Source organism: Pseudochaenichthys georgianus, chromosome 20 (genome assembly GCF_902827115.2).
Source record: "Pseudochaenichthys georgianus chromosome 20, fPseGeo1.2, whole genome shotgun sequence".
Taxonomy (NCBI): Eukaryota; Metazoa; Chordata; class Actinopteri; order Perciformes; family Channichthyidae; genus Pseudochaenichthys; species Pseudochaenichthys georgianus.
In genome coordinates this window covers 21685964-21702641 of record NC_047522.1, presented here as the reverse complement: position 1 = coordinate 21702641, position 16678 = coordinate 21685964, and the positions used below count along the sequence as shown (strand labels likewise).

Here is a 16678-nt window from a genome sequence, read left to right as displayed (position 1 = left end):
TAGTTGCACCTGGAGTTCACAAGCTACCCTGCAGTACAAAGTCATTCAAACTAGCTGCACCGTTACCAGCTTTGAGAACACTTTGATGATCAATCGTTATAAAACACATCATATATTATTCTGAATCTGCACAATGACTACTTTTACTTTTGGTACTTCAACTATATTTTGATGCTAATACTTCTGTACTTTTACTTAAGTAACATTTGCCATACAGGACTTTTACTTGAAACAGAGCATTTCTAGGCCCTTTCTCATTTCTCGAACTCCCCTCCTCGACTCCTATCCTCGAGACTTAGTCCCGCCCACAGGAGATGCGAGCGGAGGAGCCGAGGAGGGGAACCGAGGAGAGAGGAGGGGAAGCAGCAGGCGGTTAGAGAAATGAGAACTCCTCTCCTCTGAGCAGTCATTTTAAAGATACGTCCATTAATGATGACAGGAGGCATAGCAGCCCTCTGTCAGATGGACAGATGTGTTCATGATGACTTATATATTTACTTTGATTCATTCACAGTGCGGAATAATGAGACAATAACAGGCTACAGATGCGGACACACACATATATATGTATATATTTATATAAATATATACAATTTCAGAATCAAACAGAGCATTCATAATAACGTAACACTATCAGAGACTGGATATATACCCCCCCCCCCTCTCTGGTCGCTGCAATGAGGAAAATAAATTACGGGCCAAAAGTTTTATTTACAAGTATTACAAGTTAAGCAGAGGACACCAAACCAACTGAGACCTGTCTGTCCGCTGCATCTCTCTACACACACACACACACACACACACACACACACACACACACACACACACACACACACACACACACACACACACACACACACACACACACACACACACACACACACACACACACACACACACACACACACACACACACACACACACACACACACACACACACACAATTATGTGAAGCACTGAATGGTTTTAGAAAAATATCGACTCTTTGTTTGTAGATATCTACTAAACTAAAGCAAATAAAGAGAGTAGGTCTGTTATACTGAGTGATATATATTATACACACTGCTCTGCTTTCTGCACGGACCTCACAGCTGTTCTCTCTGGAAACATCGCGTTGCGATGAAAGCAGTTTCTAAAATAATATCCAGGGGATGCATGCAGAGCTGTCATTGGCTGAGATAAGTCCGGCCGTGCGTCAAGACTCTTTGAAACATCTCTGTTCCCGGAAATGCATCCGCGAAGGAGCCGTGGAGGACCCATCAGTGTGTCCTCGGTTATAGCTCCTCTAGAGAGGCTCCTCGATGCTCGGTCCTCGACGTGCATTTAGAGAAATGAGATGTCCTTCAACATGGCGCGCTAAAATTCATTTCCGGGTCACTACCGGAGGACAGAGGAGTCGAGGAGGGGGATTTGATGAAAGGAGAAAGGGCCCTAGACTTTGGTATTCTACTTGAAAGATACGTCTTCCACCTCTGATAACTGGTTAACAAAGTGTTGTTAGAATAGCTGCTTTAACCGGTTAGTCTTCCTCCTGACTTATTGTTTGTTTGCCCACAGCTAACACTAAGGTTGTTACAGCATCTGTCGCTTAGTTGTGTAATGAGAGCTAGTTCCTTCTACTTACTTAAGTTTGTTTGTGCTTGATAAGTGTTTGGGGGTAATATATGTAAGTATGTATTATCTTAGTTAACTACACAACAAAAACCCTACTTACAAAGCACTTCCTGGTTATATCTATGGTGCAAAAACATGCTTTCTGTAAAACGCAAAGCAAAATGAGCCCCGAGTCAAACATGGCTCTAGAAGCTTCTCTTGCGTTATAACTGCCGTGCTTTATGCGCTCATAAATTGACGTTTGATTTGAACGTTGACACAGAAAAACGAGTGCCTACACAGCTCACCCACGAGTTAAAGGTCAGCGCTGCAGTGAAGTGGCCCCGGAGCTAAGTGGTTGGTCGCGCCCCATTGAGCATGTGCAGCTAGTTGCCAATTACATGTTAATAATAAACAGCCCAGTGGCTCCATTCAGCTCTCCGTGGCTAAAGGCCAGCAGGTACAGGGAGTCATGTAACGGGCTGTTCTGCTGCAGAAAACAACCCGTGACGATTTTGACTCGCTATATAGTACCGGGATTTATTATGTGCTAATAAACTTGGCAAATTGTATTTTTGTGCAGTGTTTACTCCGTATATAAAAGACATGTGCTTATTTTTTATATGTTTATTAATCATGTTTTGAGGTCTGAGTTCGACACTTTTTAGAGTACATTACTTAAAGGTTTCTGGAATCCACATATCAATGAAAAAAACCTTACTATAATATAATTGCATTTCAATATCGACAGCAGTGGTTTGCCAGCTGATTATGATGTGTAGGTTGTGGTAACAGACTGAGACCTGCATGTGTGCAGTGGTTTTATTGGCCATCGAGTGGAAAGTGAATAAAAAAGGCACAGGACAACTATGAATCTAAGTCAAGAGGGAGGGGGGGAACAGTCAAACAGTAAGATCGGCGGCATCGGGCCGCAGCAACTGATGCCTCTAACCAAGGCCAACACAACACTCCATATAATAACCTGGAACACATACATATGCAACCTGAAGATATAAGGGAACCGCTTACAGGGAGGCTGCTGATAATAACGGCATGTTGAAATGACACATGAAGTACGGGAAGAGGGATAAAGGGTCATATTTGGCGGGAAAAAACATGCCATTGTTTGGTAAAAGACTCGAGGGTTGATTAGTATTCAGTCCTTCTTTCCTCATCTGAGCAACCTCTCAAGCTCACCCCCCCACCCTTCCTCAGACCATGGTGGTCAGCTTGTCGATGAGGTCATCGATGGTGTAGACCATGAGCTTGATGTCGTCCCTCTCGGACATGCGGTGCTGGCCTTGTCGCCGCAGGATGACATCGACATCGGCGCTGAGGATGCGTTCGGCCACCTGCATGGAGATGTGCCAGGGCACGTCCTCGTCCTTCAGCCCGTGGATGAGCCGCACAGGACAGGTGATGGGGATGGGACTCTGGAGAACACAGTGATTTTCTGCCTCTTTCAGAAAGTCCATGTTAAAGTCGTACAAACCCTCCTCCGGGTGCTTGGTGGGCAGAGTCCACGCCCCCTTCTCCTCAAACACCTTGCGTGCCTGCGCAGTCAAACAAAATCCAACTCAGGAAAACATTTAGATTTTCAAACAGAACATGATATATGTGATGATGTTATCGGACCCTACCTCCAGAGAAAGAGAGTTGTACACAGTGACGATGTGGTCGGCGGCAGTGGAGATGCCCACCAGAGCTGCAGCCTTCTCCGGTCTTGCAATGGCTGCCAGCAGCATCAACCATCCCCCTAAACTGGAGCCCACCATTATCTACAGGAAAGCAAAAATAGTCAATTAATTGCTAACACCCCATCAGTAGATTTGTGCAGCTTAACCTCGGCAGTGGTAGACTAATGAAACAACAATTGTTGCTACACAGCGCCATCTTCTGGAGGCATAGTGGAACATACAGTGTATACTAGAGAAAGAGGATGTAATCATTTGTAATAGTGCCAATACTATTATTGACTTTGCTGTCTGTCTGGTTGATTGGTTGGTTCTGTAACAAAACTCATTTTCGTCATTTGTTAAGTGCAGGAGGAGATTTGTAATATAGGAAATTCAATTACAAAATACTACATTTCGCATATACTCAAAATAGTTTTTTCAGTTAGATGGTTGAACCTTAATGTGCAGCATAGTACATGTGCAGAGTTTGGTACTAATGTTTGGTTTGCAAATGTGTCTGAAGCTTCTCTGTGCTCAACATAAAGTTGCTAAAGGTAATATTTTGAATTGAGATTATGAAGTATATGTTGATTGCAAAATGGCTGTACAATAATGACCCTCTGGTTTCAATTGGTTCCCTATTGGCCTCACGTTAACTATTCTTTCTACCACCAGGACTGGTTCTTTCACAATAAAAGCCTTAGACGTGCGGCTGTGAAAAAAATGAAGAGACCGCTCCAAGTTGTTCTTAAATCTCAATCTCTACATGTATGGCAGCCATTACATTGCCGTGTCTGTTGAATTCCAACACAGAGACATGTTGACAGTAGTTTTTCGAATAAAATATAAAAATGTTAATTTTCTCAAACACATACCTATAAATAATAGAACCAGAGAATCTGATAATTTTGTATTGGTCTCCAGACTGTATTTAGAGCTGTATATAGAGCTTCACTGATACCTAGATATTAGCATAATGTGTCCAATTTCATGCATGAATATTGAACAACCCTTACTGAGTAAAATCAATGTTTTCCAAGTCCTATATTTTGCCCAATCTTGGTAAATTATATACATTTTTAGCTAGAACAGTGCTTATATATGAGAGCCTGTATCCGGACATTAAACCTGTTCTAAATGGGAACAGACTCTTATATAACTTCCTGTATTAGGCTGCAACCCCCAGTGTGTGCGAGCGGCCATGACCAGAGGAAATATTTACCTGTGGCCCCTCTACTAACTCATCCAACACGTAGAGGACGTCTTTTTTCCAGGTACCGATGGTTCCTTCTGATAGCACCCCCTCCGAGGCCCCATGTCCCGTGTAGTCAAACCTGGGAAACAGAAATAGAGCAGACCATGGACACGCGTATCAGAGGCTAAAACGTAAGCAAGCCGCGACAGATCAGGGAAAGGTTACTTTTCTTTTAGACATTATGAGTGCAGTAAATCAGCTAGATACTGCAGTAAACATAGGATGAGGCAGTTAAGTAGTCGGTGTGATGAAGACATGTCGTACATCTAATCACCTCAGGATTAGAGGCTCTGGAGGATAAGGAGAGGTGTGTAATGGTATTTTAAAATAGGTTAAACAAGTGAAGGAGTCATTTAAAATTGAGAAAACTAAACATAAGTTTGATTTACACGATTCATTGTGAGTTTTGGAGCCGATACACATATCCAGTTGTTTCATCATTTGAATGCCCTCCTATAGGAACTAGATGAAACACATCACTGCTTGTTATAACTCTGGTACATTTAAAAGGCATTTGGCAAACCCCTCTCTTGATAACCAAATACACAGAACATTGTTTGATATATACTCTTGTGTTGGGGCATCATGCTCCTTGTAATTATTATTTACTTTGTCTGCTGTTTCTTTGTCTCATAACGCCACTAAATGTATGGTATCTTAATGATATAGTAAGCATGGATTTTCTCACAGAAAAGTACATTTAGTTCCTATTAATACACCTCGGGTGTGTGGTGAATGTATGCATCTTCTCCACTTCATGTATGTTATAGCTTAGCTCCGTATACATCTTTGGTATATCTATAATGAGTAAAATAATAAACTACACAAAATACTCCATGCATCAAGTATGATTGCTGAGAAGAAAAGTTGGATTGTTTGGATAGGTTTTTACACATACGATATCCAGAGGAAATCCACAACCAACACTGTATGTATACGGTATGTCTGTTTGAACTGATCAATGTGGTACTTTACTGTATGCTCCCTCTTCCGTGGTGTTTCTGAGGACCTACCTAAGGTATGAGTGGCCTAGTGACCTACAGAACTCCTCCAGTGCCTCGGCTTTCTGCCCATTCATGTTGGATGCATATCCCGGGAGGAAGAGCACCCCGGGGCTCTTCCCCTTCACCCTCCTGTAGGCCAGCTTGGGAAGGTCTGGTCGGGAGGCATACTGGACTGTGGACTTGTGTCTCCGGGCTCCTGGTGGGCACAGAGCAGAGGATTATTGCTATAGAAAAACATGTTATGTAAATGTTGCACATTAGCCAAATAGCTAAATTAGAAATACAACTTTGCTGAACACATTGTCACACCCACAGTGGTGTAAAGTAACCAAGTACATTTACTAAAGTACTGTACTGAAGTACAATATTGAGATACTTGTACTTTACTTGAGTATTTCAATGTTATGCAAATGTCTACTTCTACTCCACTACAGTTCAGAGTTAAATGGTGTACTTTTACTCCATTACATGTATTTAATACCTTAAGTTACTTTACAGATTTGGATTAATGATGTGAAATATAATCAACTCTTAAATCAGATACATACATACAAAGTCATTAAAACTAGCTGCACCATTACCAGCTTTGATAACACTTTAATGATCAATAATTATAAAACATATCATATATGTTAGTCTGAAATGGGCCTTTTTTCGTATGCAGGACTTTTACTTGTAAAAGAGTATTCCTACACTCTGGTACTTTTACTAAAGTACAATATCTGAGTACTTCTGCCCACCCCATTTTATAAGATAAGGCTTCTTTTGACGCTAACTAGAAACCCGCACATGGATAATAAAAAAACAGCGTGGTCATTCTTTTCATATCGACCACCAAGGACACCAAGAATGCTGGTAGATATTCAACCAATTCACCAATGAATGTAAAAATAGGTTACAAATACAACTTACATCAAAGGACATGTTTCAAAAACAATCGCAAGCGCTAAATCAACACAGTTTACATGTCCTACATTTTTTAAGACGACGCAGTCTGTGTGAGCCACACCCCCTCGTCTGCGTTTAAATGCCCTTATATATAATTTAAACGTTGTGAAATTAATTGTGCCTAAAGTGGAGACTTGAACCGACCTTCGAGACGCTGTGAAGACAAAGCAGCAGGGCCTCCATTACTTAAAATCTGTGAAAGTCCTCTGCGGCAGGACCTCAGCGCGACGGCTGCCATACTGCTCCGCGACCCACTGGGGAAATATCGCGAGACTAGAGCAGGTGACTCTCGTTTACTCGCGTAGCACAACAGTTGTAGTCCATTACAGCAGAGTACAGTAATTACAAAAATAGTATCAAAAGAAAAAGTACTTATTTAATAATAAAAGGTCCCCGTCAATGTTATTTTTATAGATTTGATATTTTAGAATTATATAATTTAGAGTTCAATATATTTATTTTACTTAGTTATTCTTTAATAGTCTGTTTTATATTTGCAATTTGAGAAACAGTGAAGTATTTGTTCACATCCTTCACTTATTCAACAGTAGAAATACTGCACTGGAGAAATCTGTTGCAGAAGTCTTGCATTCAAAATGGCTCCTGTGAGTTTGTATTGAGGCCTATGTGATATTATTAGATAAGTAATTATGATGCATTCATGTATAAGGGTAATATTTGTTGCAGTTTTAGTTCGTGGAAGTGGGGATAATTTGTCTCGGTGTAATTTAAACATCTTGTTGTACAAAATAATAATAGGTTTTGATAATAAAATAAAAACATCTTCAATATTTTTCCTTTAAAATTAAGGGGAATATAAGTAAACAGCAGCAGAAAATAAAAAAATGTAGTAAATGTGTTCATGAATCATATTTTGCAGCCTATTTATTTAGCTTTATTCACATGGGGATTCAGGAGTCCATGCATTAGTGGCATGTAGCCTAGTGGCTGAATTAAGAGAGGATCCCCACTACAGGGGTGACTATTTTTATAGGATAATACAAAATATAAAATATAATGTAGGCCTAGTTGCAGCAGGGAACTTGTTGTCTGTGACTGTCATGTGAAGTGTAAGTGTGTAACATGACTCAGAGCGTCACAGGCGGAAGGTCACGGAGCAGCAGAACGGAACGGAAGCGGGAGTAAAAAGCCTATCCGCCATTGTGGAAAATGGTAAGACACTAGGCAGTTTCAGATTGACTGCTAAACCCCGATCTGTGGCAGGATCGCACCTTATAACCTGACGCTTTACCCCACACAGACCCAGCAGAGTTGCCGATTGTAAGAAGCAGACGCGCCGGAGGAAAACGGAACATTGTAGCCGCGAGAGAGTGATTGGACAGCCGGAGAGACGAGCCAGGAAAGCACCGAAGTGCAGAGAGAGGCAGGGGGGAAGAAGCCGTGGACAGTCTCACACACAGCTATCAGTTTCGGTTCCTGGAGGATGTCTGCGACCACAGTCGATCAGGTTAGTGTATTGACACCCTAAAGCGGCTACAAAATAGCCGTGCGGGGGAATGAAACTTTGCGCACAGTTTGATCTGATTTGGCACGCCGGATCAAACAGGCTGCAAAGTCTTTGATATGTGGTGGCTATTAGCTGTAATGTAGGCCGACTGTATTGCCAACCAACTCTAGCTGTAACCGGTTGCCAATGCGGCACCGTTTAGTTCCTGGATGTCACACAGCGTTTGATATCCGGTCAATAAACGCGAAGCAACCTGTAAATATGCAGCTGATGGGTTTTAGCCCGAGGAGAAGACAATCCAATGTATTTCTGCATGTAGGAAACAGCCTGTTATCTGTGTGTGCTTCTGGTTTCCTGTCGTGATCTGATCTCTTTTTCCTGTGCTGCCCATTATTTCAGAGACCCAAAGGACAAGGAAATAAAGGTAAGGCTTTTAACACGGGTGGTAAAATGGTGCACGAGCCCTCATTTATAAATTCTACTTCATAGGGCGACTGTTTTCATGGAAATGAGCTAACATGCTATCTGCATACTGAGTGATTCTGCTTTGGAAATGTAGCCTAAACTGCAGCTGATGTATGTTAGCAGTGATCCCTAATTCTGCATTTATTTTGATGTTACACAACACTGAGATCTTGTCTTATTTTGGATTATACCAGTATAATTAATTGACATCTTGAAATATCTCAGACTCACAGGCAGCACACATTTGATGAATTACCATTCTCTTTTTCCATCCTTAGTGCAAAACGGATCAATGCATCAAAAGGATGGAGTCAACGATGATGACTTTGAGCCTTATCTAGGCGGCCAGACAAATCAGGTAATGTCCTAAAATAAACCTTTATATGATCTATACATACCATACATCTGTCACTAGGAGGTGGCCAGAATATAACCTATATTTTATGTCACTTTATACTATACCTAGAATATATTATGGACTAATTAGCTGCGCATTTCAGCCATCACACACATTACAAATAACTCCATTCCCTTTTAGAGTTTCTATACCTTAACTCACAATCCATATTTACTGTGCATAGCATGTCATCATGTTTAATTACTAGATGATTTTATTGTTTTTCTCTCATCATGTTTAGTACATTACCTGCCTGTCTCCCTATCCCTCACAGAATAACAGCTACCAACCAATGTCTGACCCCTACATGCCCAGCTACTATGCTCCATCCATTGGTTTCCCTTACTCTCTGGGAGAGGCCGCCTGGTCCACAGCAGGAGACCCCCCTATGCCCTACCTGACCACCTATGGACAGATGAGCAATGGCGAGCCTCACTTCCTCCCTGACGGTGTGTTTAGCCAGCCCGGTGCCCTGGGGAACACCCCCCCCTTCCTGGGCCAGCATGGCTTCAACTTCTTCCCTGGTAATGCAGACTTTTCCACCTGGGGAACCAGTGTCTCTCAGGGCCAGTCCACCCAGAGCTCGGTCTACAGTAACAGCTACGGTTACGCCCCCAGCTCTCTGGGTCGGGCCATCACGGACGGACAGGCGGGCTTTGGAAGCGACACCCAGCTGAGTAAAGTCCCGATGCTGAACAGCATTGAGCAAGGTATGACAGGCTTGAAACTGGGTACGGACATGGTGGCAGCTGTCACCAAAACCGTGGGCTCCCCACTGGGCACAGCAGGTATGAGCAGCATGGCAGCCAATAGCCTCCCTCCGCCTGTGAGCTCCTCCGCCCCGAAACCTGCCTCCTGGGCGGCCATCGCCAAGAAGCCGGCCAAGCCGCAGCCGAAGGTCAAACCCAAAGCCAACATGGGGATGGGAGGAGGCGCCATTCCCCCGCCCCCCATAAAGCACAATATGAACATTGGTACTTGGGACGATAAGGGCTCAATGAACAAGCCCCCCTTAGCTCAGAATATGATGCCCCCGCAGCCCATGATGCAGCAGCCTCTCCTAGCTCAGCCCCAGCCCTTGCTGCAGAACCCGTTGCCCCCTCAGCCCCAACACCATCACCAACATCAACAACATCACCAACAACATCAACATCACCAACAACATCAACATCACCAACAACAACAACATCATCAACAACAACAACATCATCAACACCAGCCCCAACACCAACATCAACACCAGCCCCAACACCAACATCAACACCAGCCCTTCCAGCTCCACTCTCTCCAGTCCCCCCAGCACCCCCAGCATATGCCCCCTGGCCCCCCTCACATGCACCTCTCCTCTCAACCTGGCCCCCCACAGCCCCTCCATCAGCAGCAGCCCGGTCCACCCCCCAACCGCTGGGTGGCTCCCAGGAACCGCGGTGAGGGCTTCGGTATGGTTGGGGGCGTCCCCCTGAATGCCTCGCCCTGCTCCGGTGAGGTGCACCCCGTGCTGGAGAAGCTGCGCGCCCTCAACAACTACAACCCCAAAGACTTTGACTGGAGCTTGAAAAACGGGCGCGTTTTCATTATCAAGAGCTATTCTGAAGACGACATCCACCGCTCCATCAAGTACTCCATCTGGTGCAGCACAGAACATGGCAACAAGCGCCTGGACGGTGCCTACCGCTCGCTGGGCAACAAGGGCCCCCTGTACCTGTTGTTCAGCGTCAACGGCAGCGGGCACTTCTGCGGCGTGGCCGAGATGCGCTCCCCGGTGGACTACAATGCCTACGCGGGCGTCTGGTCTCAGGACAAGTGGAAGGGCAAGTTCGAGGTGAAGTGGGCGTTCATCAAAGACGTGCCCAACAACCAGCTGCGACACATCCGGCTGGAGAACAATGACAACAAGCCGGTGACCAACTCCAGGGACACTCAGGAAGTGCCTCTGGAGAAGGCCAAACAAGTGCTTAAAATTATCGCCACTTTCAAGCATACCACCTCAATCTTTGATGACTTTGCACATTACGAGAAACGTCAGGAAGAGGAGGAGGCTTTGAGGAAGGTGAGAGATACATAAACATGACTAGATCTGTAAATAGCTTGCTGGTATGCATGTGAGAGTTCAGTACAGTTAGCCTTTCTTCTAAATGGAGGAAACTTTCCCTGAGTCACTGCTCCAGGCTGTAATCAGCTGATCTCGTTCCACCTGCTCCTCGGCGGAGGCTGTAACATCCTGTGGCTGAGCGAGCAGTCTGGTGTTAAGGGAAGTTCCTAGAGGCCTGTTAGTGAATTGACGTGCCACCATTACTCATCGGCAGATTCAGGAAAGCCTGAATCCCCATCAGCCATCTTGTGCTGTGGAGATTGCGGTGAAGTGGAGTTAGGCGCATAGAGGTTTCCTGAAATAGCCCACATTCCTGGCATTCCTTCTCTCAGACAAAGGCAGATGTAGGCTCTGATCTCCCTTTGAACGCCGAGCCTCCCTGCTCTCCACAGGCCCCTCTTGCTTTATTAGTCTTTAACAACATAAGCCCCGGGCCTGCAAACTGGCTGCCATGTGCCTCAGAGCTGGAACAGTTTGCCTCGGACGTACAAAACGTTCAACCGTAAAAAGAAATGATTCACAGCATAATGGCATGTGCAAATAGCTGTGAAAGGCTCAGCGAGCGGGGAACCTGAAATATGTCCCAGCGGTAAGAACAGTGGTGCACCACAAATACAAATGTTAGGCCGAGTGGTAAATGCTCCGTGGGAGGCTGTGGAGACACGGCAGCCGAGGAGAGAACAACATGCTAGCTATTCTGCAGCAGCCATTCCTAGATTCACCAGTATGCTAATCTGATTGCGTTTAGAAACCCCCCACGACCCCCTCCCTTCCTTTTCTCCCACTCCCCCACTGCTGGTGCTCCATTGATGCTGTATTGACTCTTCTCTGCTGACCTTGTTAATATGCGCTGGGTTACTTTCTCATAAATATTTCAAGCCAGTGTTTTCAGGCTTCTGAAAACAACCTGTCAGTAGAACGCCCGTTTCACCCTGCGCCGTGCAGGCGTTGCGCCGCGCTGCTTTTGTAGCCCTGACCTCCTACATGACAGGATAGGAGGCCGGGCGGAGGCGCACCCTCGCCTCGTCTGACAAGGTTAATTGTTCTCTGTTGTTTGGCCTGTCCTTCCCCAACTTTGAGAGGTGTCAAACCACCAAGCTACCTGCACCACAACAACCCCTCCCCTTAGTGGTATCCTTAACGATGGCTTTGGATCTAAATGTTGCTGCAGGATTCTATTAGCATATCTAATTTGGTCATTAATGCTAAGAGGTTAGTGCTTTTCTTCCTCTGACATAGAAGCTCGTGCTGTGGGGGTGAATACCGGTCTGCTGTCCCCAGGGTGGGCGGCCATTATGGAGATAGAGTTACAGTGCAGTGGTCTCACGGGGATTTTCCCAGACCACTGACATGGACACCCACTCCTCAAAGGACTCTGTATTCCTACTTAATTGTAATCCATAACACTACCGTGGATATTTGATATTCGAGTCGGGCTGTGATAACTTCTATTTCGTTGAGTGTAAACATGTCCAAACATTTTTAGTACATACTTTAATCCTACCGAATTCCTTCCTTCTTGTCGCGCATACTTCCCTACTGTCTCACTCAGTTTGACACGAAACGGAACACGTGTCCTTACTTCAGTGATTGATTAGTGTTCCTATCAGTAATAAGTAAGATAAGGAGTGGGTTTTATATTGGCAGCCTGGAAGTAACTATTTGTGTTCTTGCAACATCAGTGCATGGATGACAGATGCCGTCAACCTAGCATTAAGCTAAAGGTGTAATAGATTAAAAAAAGTGCCAGACCACATTTACTCAAAATGAAAGCATTGAAGTAATAATTAAAATTTGGGGATTAGTGCATATGGACACAACAAAGGCATTACATTAAATATCGATCGCCTTCTTATAGGCTCTTGGATGTCAGATGTGTTCAATGCCCCCGAGTTATTTGAGGACATTGAAGGCATCTGTAACTGACAGTATAGAACAAACTAAGTGAATTCTGATAGGCCCACAATACAAATGTCATTATTATTTTCACACATGGTCCACGTCAGACCCCATAAACATGTCCTAGGTAGCTAACATGCTAAACATGCTAACATGCTAAACCTCTCCTAGGCAAGGCAAGGCAAGTTTATTTGTATAGCACCTTTCAGCACCAGGCAATTCAAGGTGCTTTACAAACATGAAAGACATTCAGATAAAGGCATTTAAAAACAGTAAAAGATAATAAAAGAAACATTAAAAGAAAAACAAAAAATGAAAGGCATTAAGAAAATGGCATTTAAAATCAGTCATTAAAAAGAAAAGCTAATAAAATAAACATTAAAAGTTACAGTGCAGTCTAAGATATGAATAGTTCAATTATTTCGGTTCTTGATTTTTTATTTATTCCCAGAACCTCCCTTTGGAAATCCGAACATTTCCGCCCCGATTGTTAATTTAGACTGATTGTTCTCACCGTGTTATGCACGCGTCCACAATCCTAATCTCTGACCTGAAGTACAGCGACATGTGGGCGCTGAACTTGTGTTATCCTGCACTGATATCTGCGTATGTTTGTTGACTGTTGTTCTGATGCCTCCCACTGACCATCTCTCTCTGCTTTCTTTCTCTCGCCAGGAGCGCAATAGAAATAAACAGTAATCCCAAGCAAGCTCTCTGCTAGAACTGCAACACTAATGACGTAGGACCTTACATAAAATTTGCCTAACCACGAAAGGAGGAAAGGCTCTCGCAACTCTTTCCGCTGAAGACGACAATGTATGTGAACACTTGACAATAGATGGACTCATCCGTATCCGTTGACTGGTGCATCAAACCCCGTGTTCCTGTCTCACGAGAAAAGAGCGTAACTCACTTTGAAAACTGTCTCTCAAGCACTTTCAGTCCTCCTAAACGGCCTCTACCAATACCCTTAACTCTCTAACTCTGTGTTCTTCTTCTTCTTCTTCTTTGATTTTGTTTATGAGCAACTAACTGACTAACCGAAGTAGTCAGAAGATTTCACCGGGCTTCTTTGTAATTTTCTTTTAATGCCTCAAATGTTTGGGATGTCGGTGAGCCTCGTCAGCTCCTGAGGAGAATTAAAGATATGAACTTGACTTGAGTCTGTATTCAGGCGCCTGACCCTCCTCAGGCAGAGGTTCGGGTGATTGACAGGTTGGGATGAGATAATTGGGAAACAGCTACAATCATGCCAATCATAGGAAGTGTCCTCCCTCTGCCTGTTCCCCTTCTTTTTCTGTTTCTGTGTACCAAAAGATGACATCATGCAGCGGGCTGGCGAGCTCCGGTCAGTGCACATCTTTGTGTTTCCTCTCTTGTGGTGCTGTCAGTCTGAAGTGCATGTGTCTGAGGAGAAAAGCTGCTGCTCTGATGTTGATGTACTTTTCGGTACAAAAGCTCAGGCTGTCCTCAACAACTCCATGCACTTTTGGGAGAGTCCCCCACACCCCCCCCCCCGCTCGGTCCGAGGGGATTCCCCCAAAACGGCAACAGCAAGGATGTGACAGTTTTCTCCTCTAGATAACTCACTCGCTAAATAAAAATTATCCATGTTTAGCGCAAAATCTTGCTTTCGTGTTTTTACTCATTTGCCTCAGAAATGTATACATTGACTCACGCACATTAAAGTATAAACTCTCCTCCTGCAGTGCAAGCCTCCCTTTTCTATCTGCATATAAATAAACCATACAGTAGCAGCAGCTTTATTTCTGCTTTGCATATTACAGTGAGTGTGTCAGGGTTTGACACTTAAAGTATAACGGTGTACAGTATATCGACGTGAAGATGACATCGTGCCGGCTATGTGGGAGGCAGTCTAAAGTAGTTTACAACACAGCTGCAGGCCTAACAACAAATACTTGCATACATTACAAAGACATACAGGAAATGGTGGAAAGTACATTTCAGAATAGAATATTTTACTCTACTCCACCATATGTTTAATAGTTACTTTCCAGGTTCGGATTTTACACTTAAACAAACAATAATTGTATAAAACTAACACATTGTCCCAGATGAAACCAATTGGCTTTTTTAGGACATGGTTTCTTTTGAATAACTTTAAATTATCCAATATTTCATTTAAGAAATTGCTTAAAGGAGAAATTAAACCAGTGCAGAGGGCAGGATACATACTACTTAGAATTATATTATGACATGTTTTGACATATAAGATTATGTAGAAATCTGTCAATTATCTAAAAATAAAATGTATACTGTGATGATAGAATATAAAAAGTTACCAGGACGGATAACAAATATAATAAGTGTGTTTAATTCTATAGCTACTTGGAGGGCAGATGTCACAAAGGGCTTCACAACAATAGGCAAAATAACAGAAATGAAATAATGGCAAGAAAAAATATAAAATACTAAAAAAAACGAAACATTGATAGGTCTTAAAAAATGGGCATTGAGTTGCTTTTAAAAGCAGGTATAATGTATGTTAACATAGACAGACGTGTGTCCTATAAAAGCAGACATAACGATAGCATGCATTTACAAAATAATACTGTTATTACAATACATTTTCATTGTGCGTTTTACACTTGTGCCAAGGGTTTATGTATGTCATGTATTGTATAATAAAATAAATTGACAATGAGTGATTTCATTATCTAAAACATGAAGGACATGATTCTCTATGTGTGTGACTGTTGATATGTGTCCAATTATTTAATCCCTAAAAGGAATTATTTACTTTTCACGGTCAGTCCACTAGAGGGCGCCACCACACCAGGCTTCATCCAAACATCCTCAGCGCCAGAGACACAGTACAAAGCCTTTCCGTAAGCAGCAAAGCCCTCTTTCTTCTCAAGCCTTCCAACTCCTACAGACACAATTATAGCAGGATGAGAAGCACTTGTGCTTCCACAGCTTTCTGGAGCAATTAATGTGAGCCGGCCAAGCTGTGCAGTGAGAGGGAGAAAGAGGATGTGAGCATGGAGTGAGAAATCTCTCTTTGTGTTCGTCAAGGAGGAAGAAAGAGCTGTAATTATAACATTGACGGCTTTGGTTTGTAACCTCTGTGTTCTCGGTGTTAATTTGTGCATACATCAGGTTTGTGCAGGCGGTCTTTGAACACACCACCCTTTCCCTGCTTCCATTTGTCGCGTGAACACACCAACAACACTCGCAGAGCCCTCACTATAGGCCTACTCGTTGTGTGTGATGATGCTGAGATGTAGGGGGGACCAGGGACAGTTGCAACACTTTGTGGGCTTTTCCCCAATAAGTAAAAAACCATTTACAATAGGATAGCCATTTTGCTATATTATACATTATCAATATGTCAGCTACTGAAACAATGTATTTAAGATGTTTTTATGAAATAAGTACAGGTTGGAAAATGTATTTTTTTTTTTTAAACTCAACTGTTACAACTGTCCTTGTGTACAGGGACAGTTGAAAACCTGTTGTAACATGTTAATAACGGTTACCTTTTTTCACACTGCATGACAACAAACAGGGAAAGCCGTCAAATTCTAAGGCAACAAGATTTGAATGGGGTTTCACACTTCCTCCAACAAACAATGAACAATGAACAGGATAACAGATAACACACACAGCATCATCCTCTGTGAAGGATTAACCTGTTCTCTGAGAGGTGCTTCTACCTTCATGATGTGGACCTACCTTCTTTGAGCTGAGACCATGATATCAATCAGCTGCCTCCATCAGGTAGTCTCTCAAAAGCATCTCCTGCTCTGTCGAGAACACCTTCTTTGGTGTCCAGTAGCCTACTCTCGGGGGTGTTTGTGATCCCTGACTCTCCGACCTCAGCCTCTTTGCATGGAACCGGTACAGGGTGACATGGCATA

At 43.4% G+C, this 16678-nt stretch overlaps 2 protein-coding genes across 2 annotated transcripts; one reads left to right on the top strand and one right to left on the bottom strand.

Moving 5' to 3' along the window:
- Window positions 1–2400: 2400 nt before the first annotated feature.
- Window positions 2401–6741, bottom strand: abhd10b (abhydrolase domain containing 10, depalmitoylase b). The gene is made up of 5 exons (XM_034108870.2): window positions 6621–6741; window positions 5538–5724; window positions 4492–4603; window positions 3234–3371; window positions 2401–3146 (listed from the first exon to the last, which is right to left on the bottom strand). Exons 1-5 carry the CDS (start codon window positions 6712–6714, stop codon window positions 2805–2807), a joined length of 873 nt encoding a protein of 290 aa, XP_033964761.1. The 5' UTR covers window positions 6715–6741; the 3' UTR covers window positions 2401–2804.
- Window positions 6742–7547: 806 nt separating this feature from the next.
- ythdf3 (YTH N6-methyladenosine RNA binding protein F3) lies at window positions 7548–14497 on the top strand. The gene is made up of 6 exons (XM_034108519.2): window positions 7548–7649; window positions 7738–7944; window positions 8344–8368; window positions 8688–8767; window positions 9081–10856; window positions 13473–14497. The coding sequence occupies exons 2-6, from the start codon at window positions 7921–7923 to the stop codon at window positions 13494–13496; spliced, it is 1929 nt and encodes a 642-aa protein (XP_033964410.1). The 5' UTR covers window positions 7548–7649; window positions 7738–7920; the 3' UTR covers window positions 13497–14497.
- Window positions 14498–16678: the final 2181 nt, after the last annotated feature.

Bases quoted from the DNA above. Each gene is read 5' to 3' on its own strand.
- abhd10b (XM_034108870.2), bottom strand. From the start codon at position 6,714: ATGGCAGCCGTCGCGCTGAGGTCCTGCCGCAGAGGACTTTCACAGATT. The intron at 4,604-5,537 runs GTAGGTCCTCAG...TCTGTTTCCCAG, and splicing joins CTAGGCCACTCATACCTTAG to GTTTGACTACACGGGACATG. The intron at 3,372-4,491 runs GTAAATATTTCC...GCTTTCCTGTAG, and splicing joins AGTTAGTAGAGGGGCCACAG to ATAATGGTGGGCTCCAGTTT.
- ythdf3 (XM_034108519.2), top strand. From the start codon at position 7,921: ATGTCTGCGACCACAGTCGATCAG. The intron at 7,945-8,343 runs GTTAGTGTATTG...CCATTATTTCAG, and splicing joins CTGCGACCACAGTCGATCAG to AGACCCAAAGGACAAGGAAA. The intron at 8,768-9,080 runs GTAATGTCCTAA...TATCCCTCACAG, and splicing joins TAGGCGGCCAGACAAATCAG to AATAACAGCTACCAACCAAT.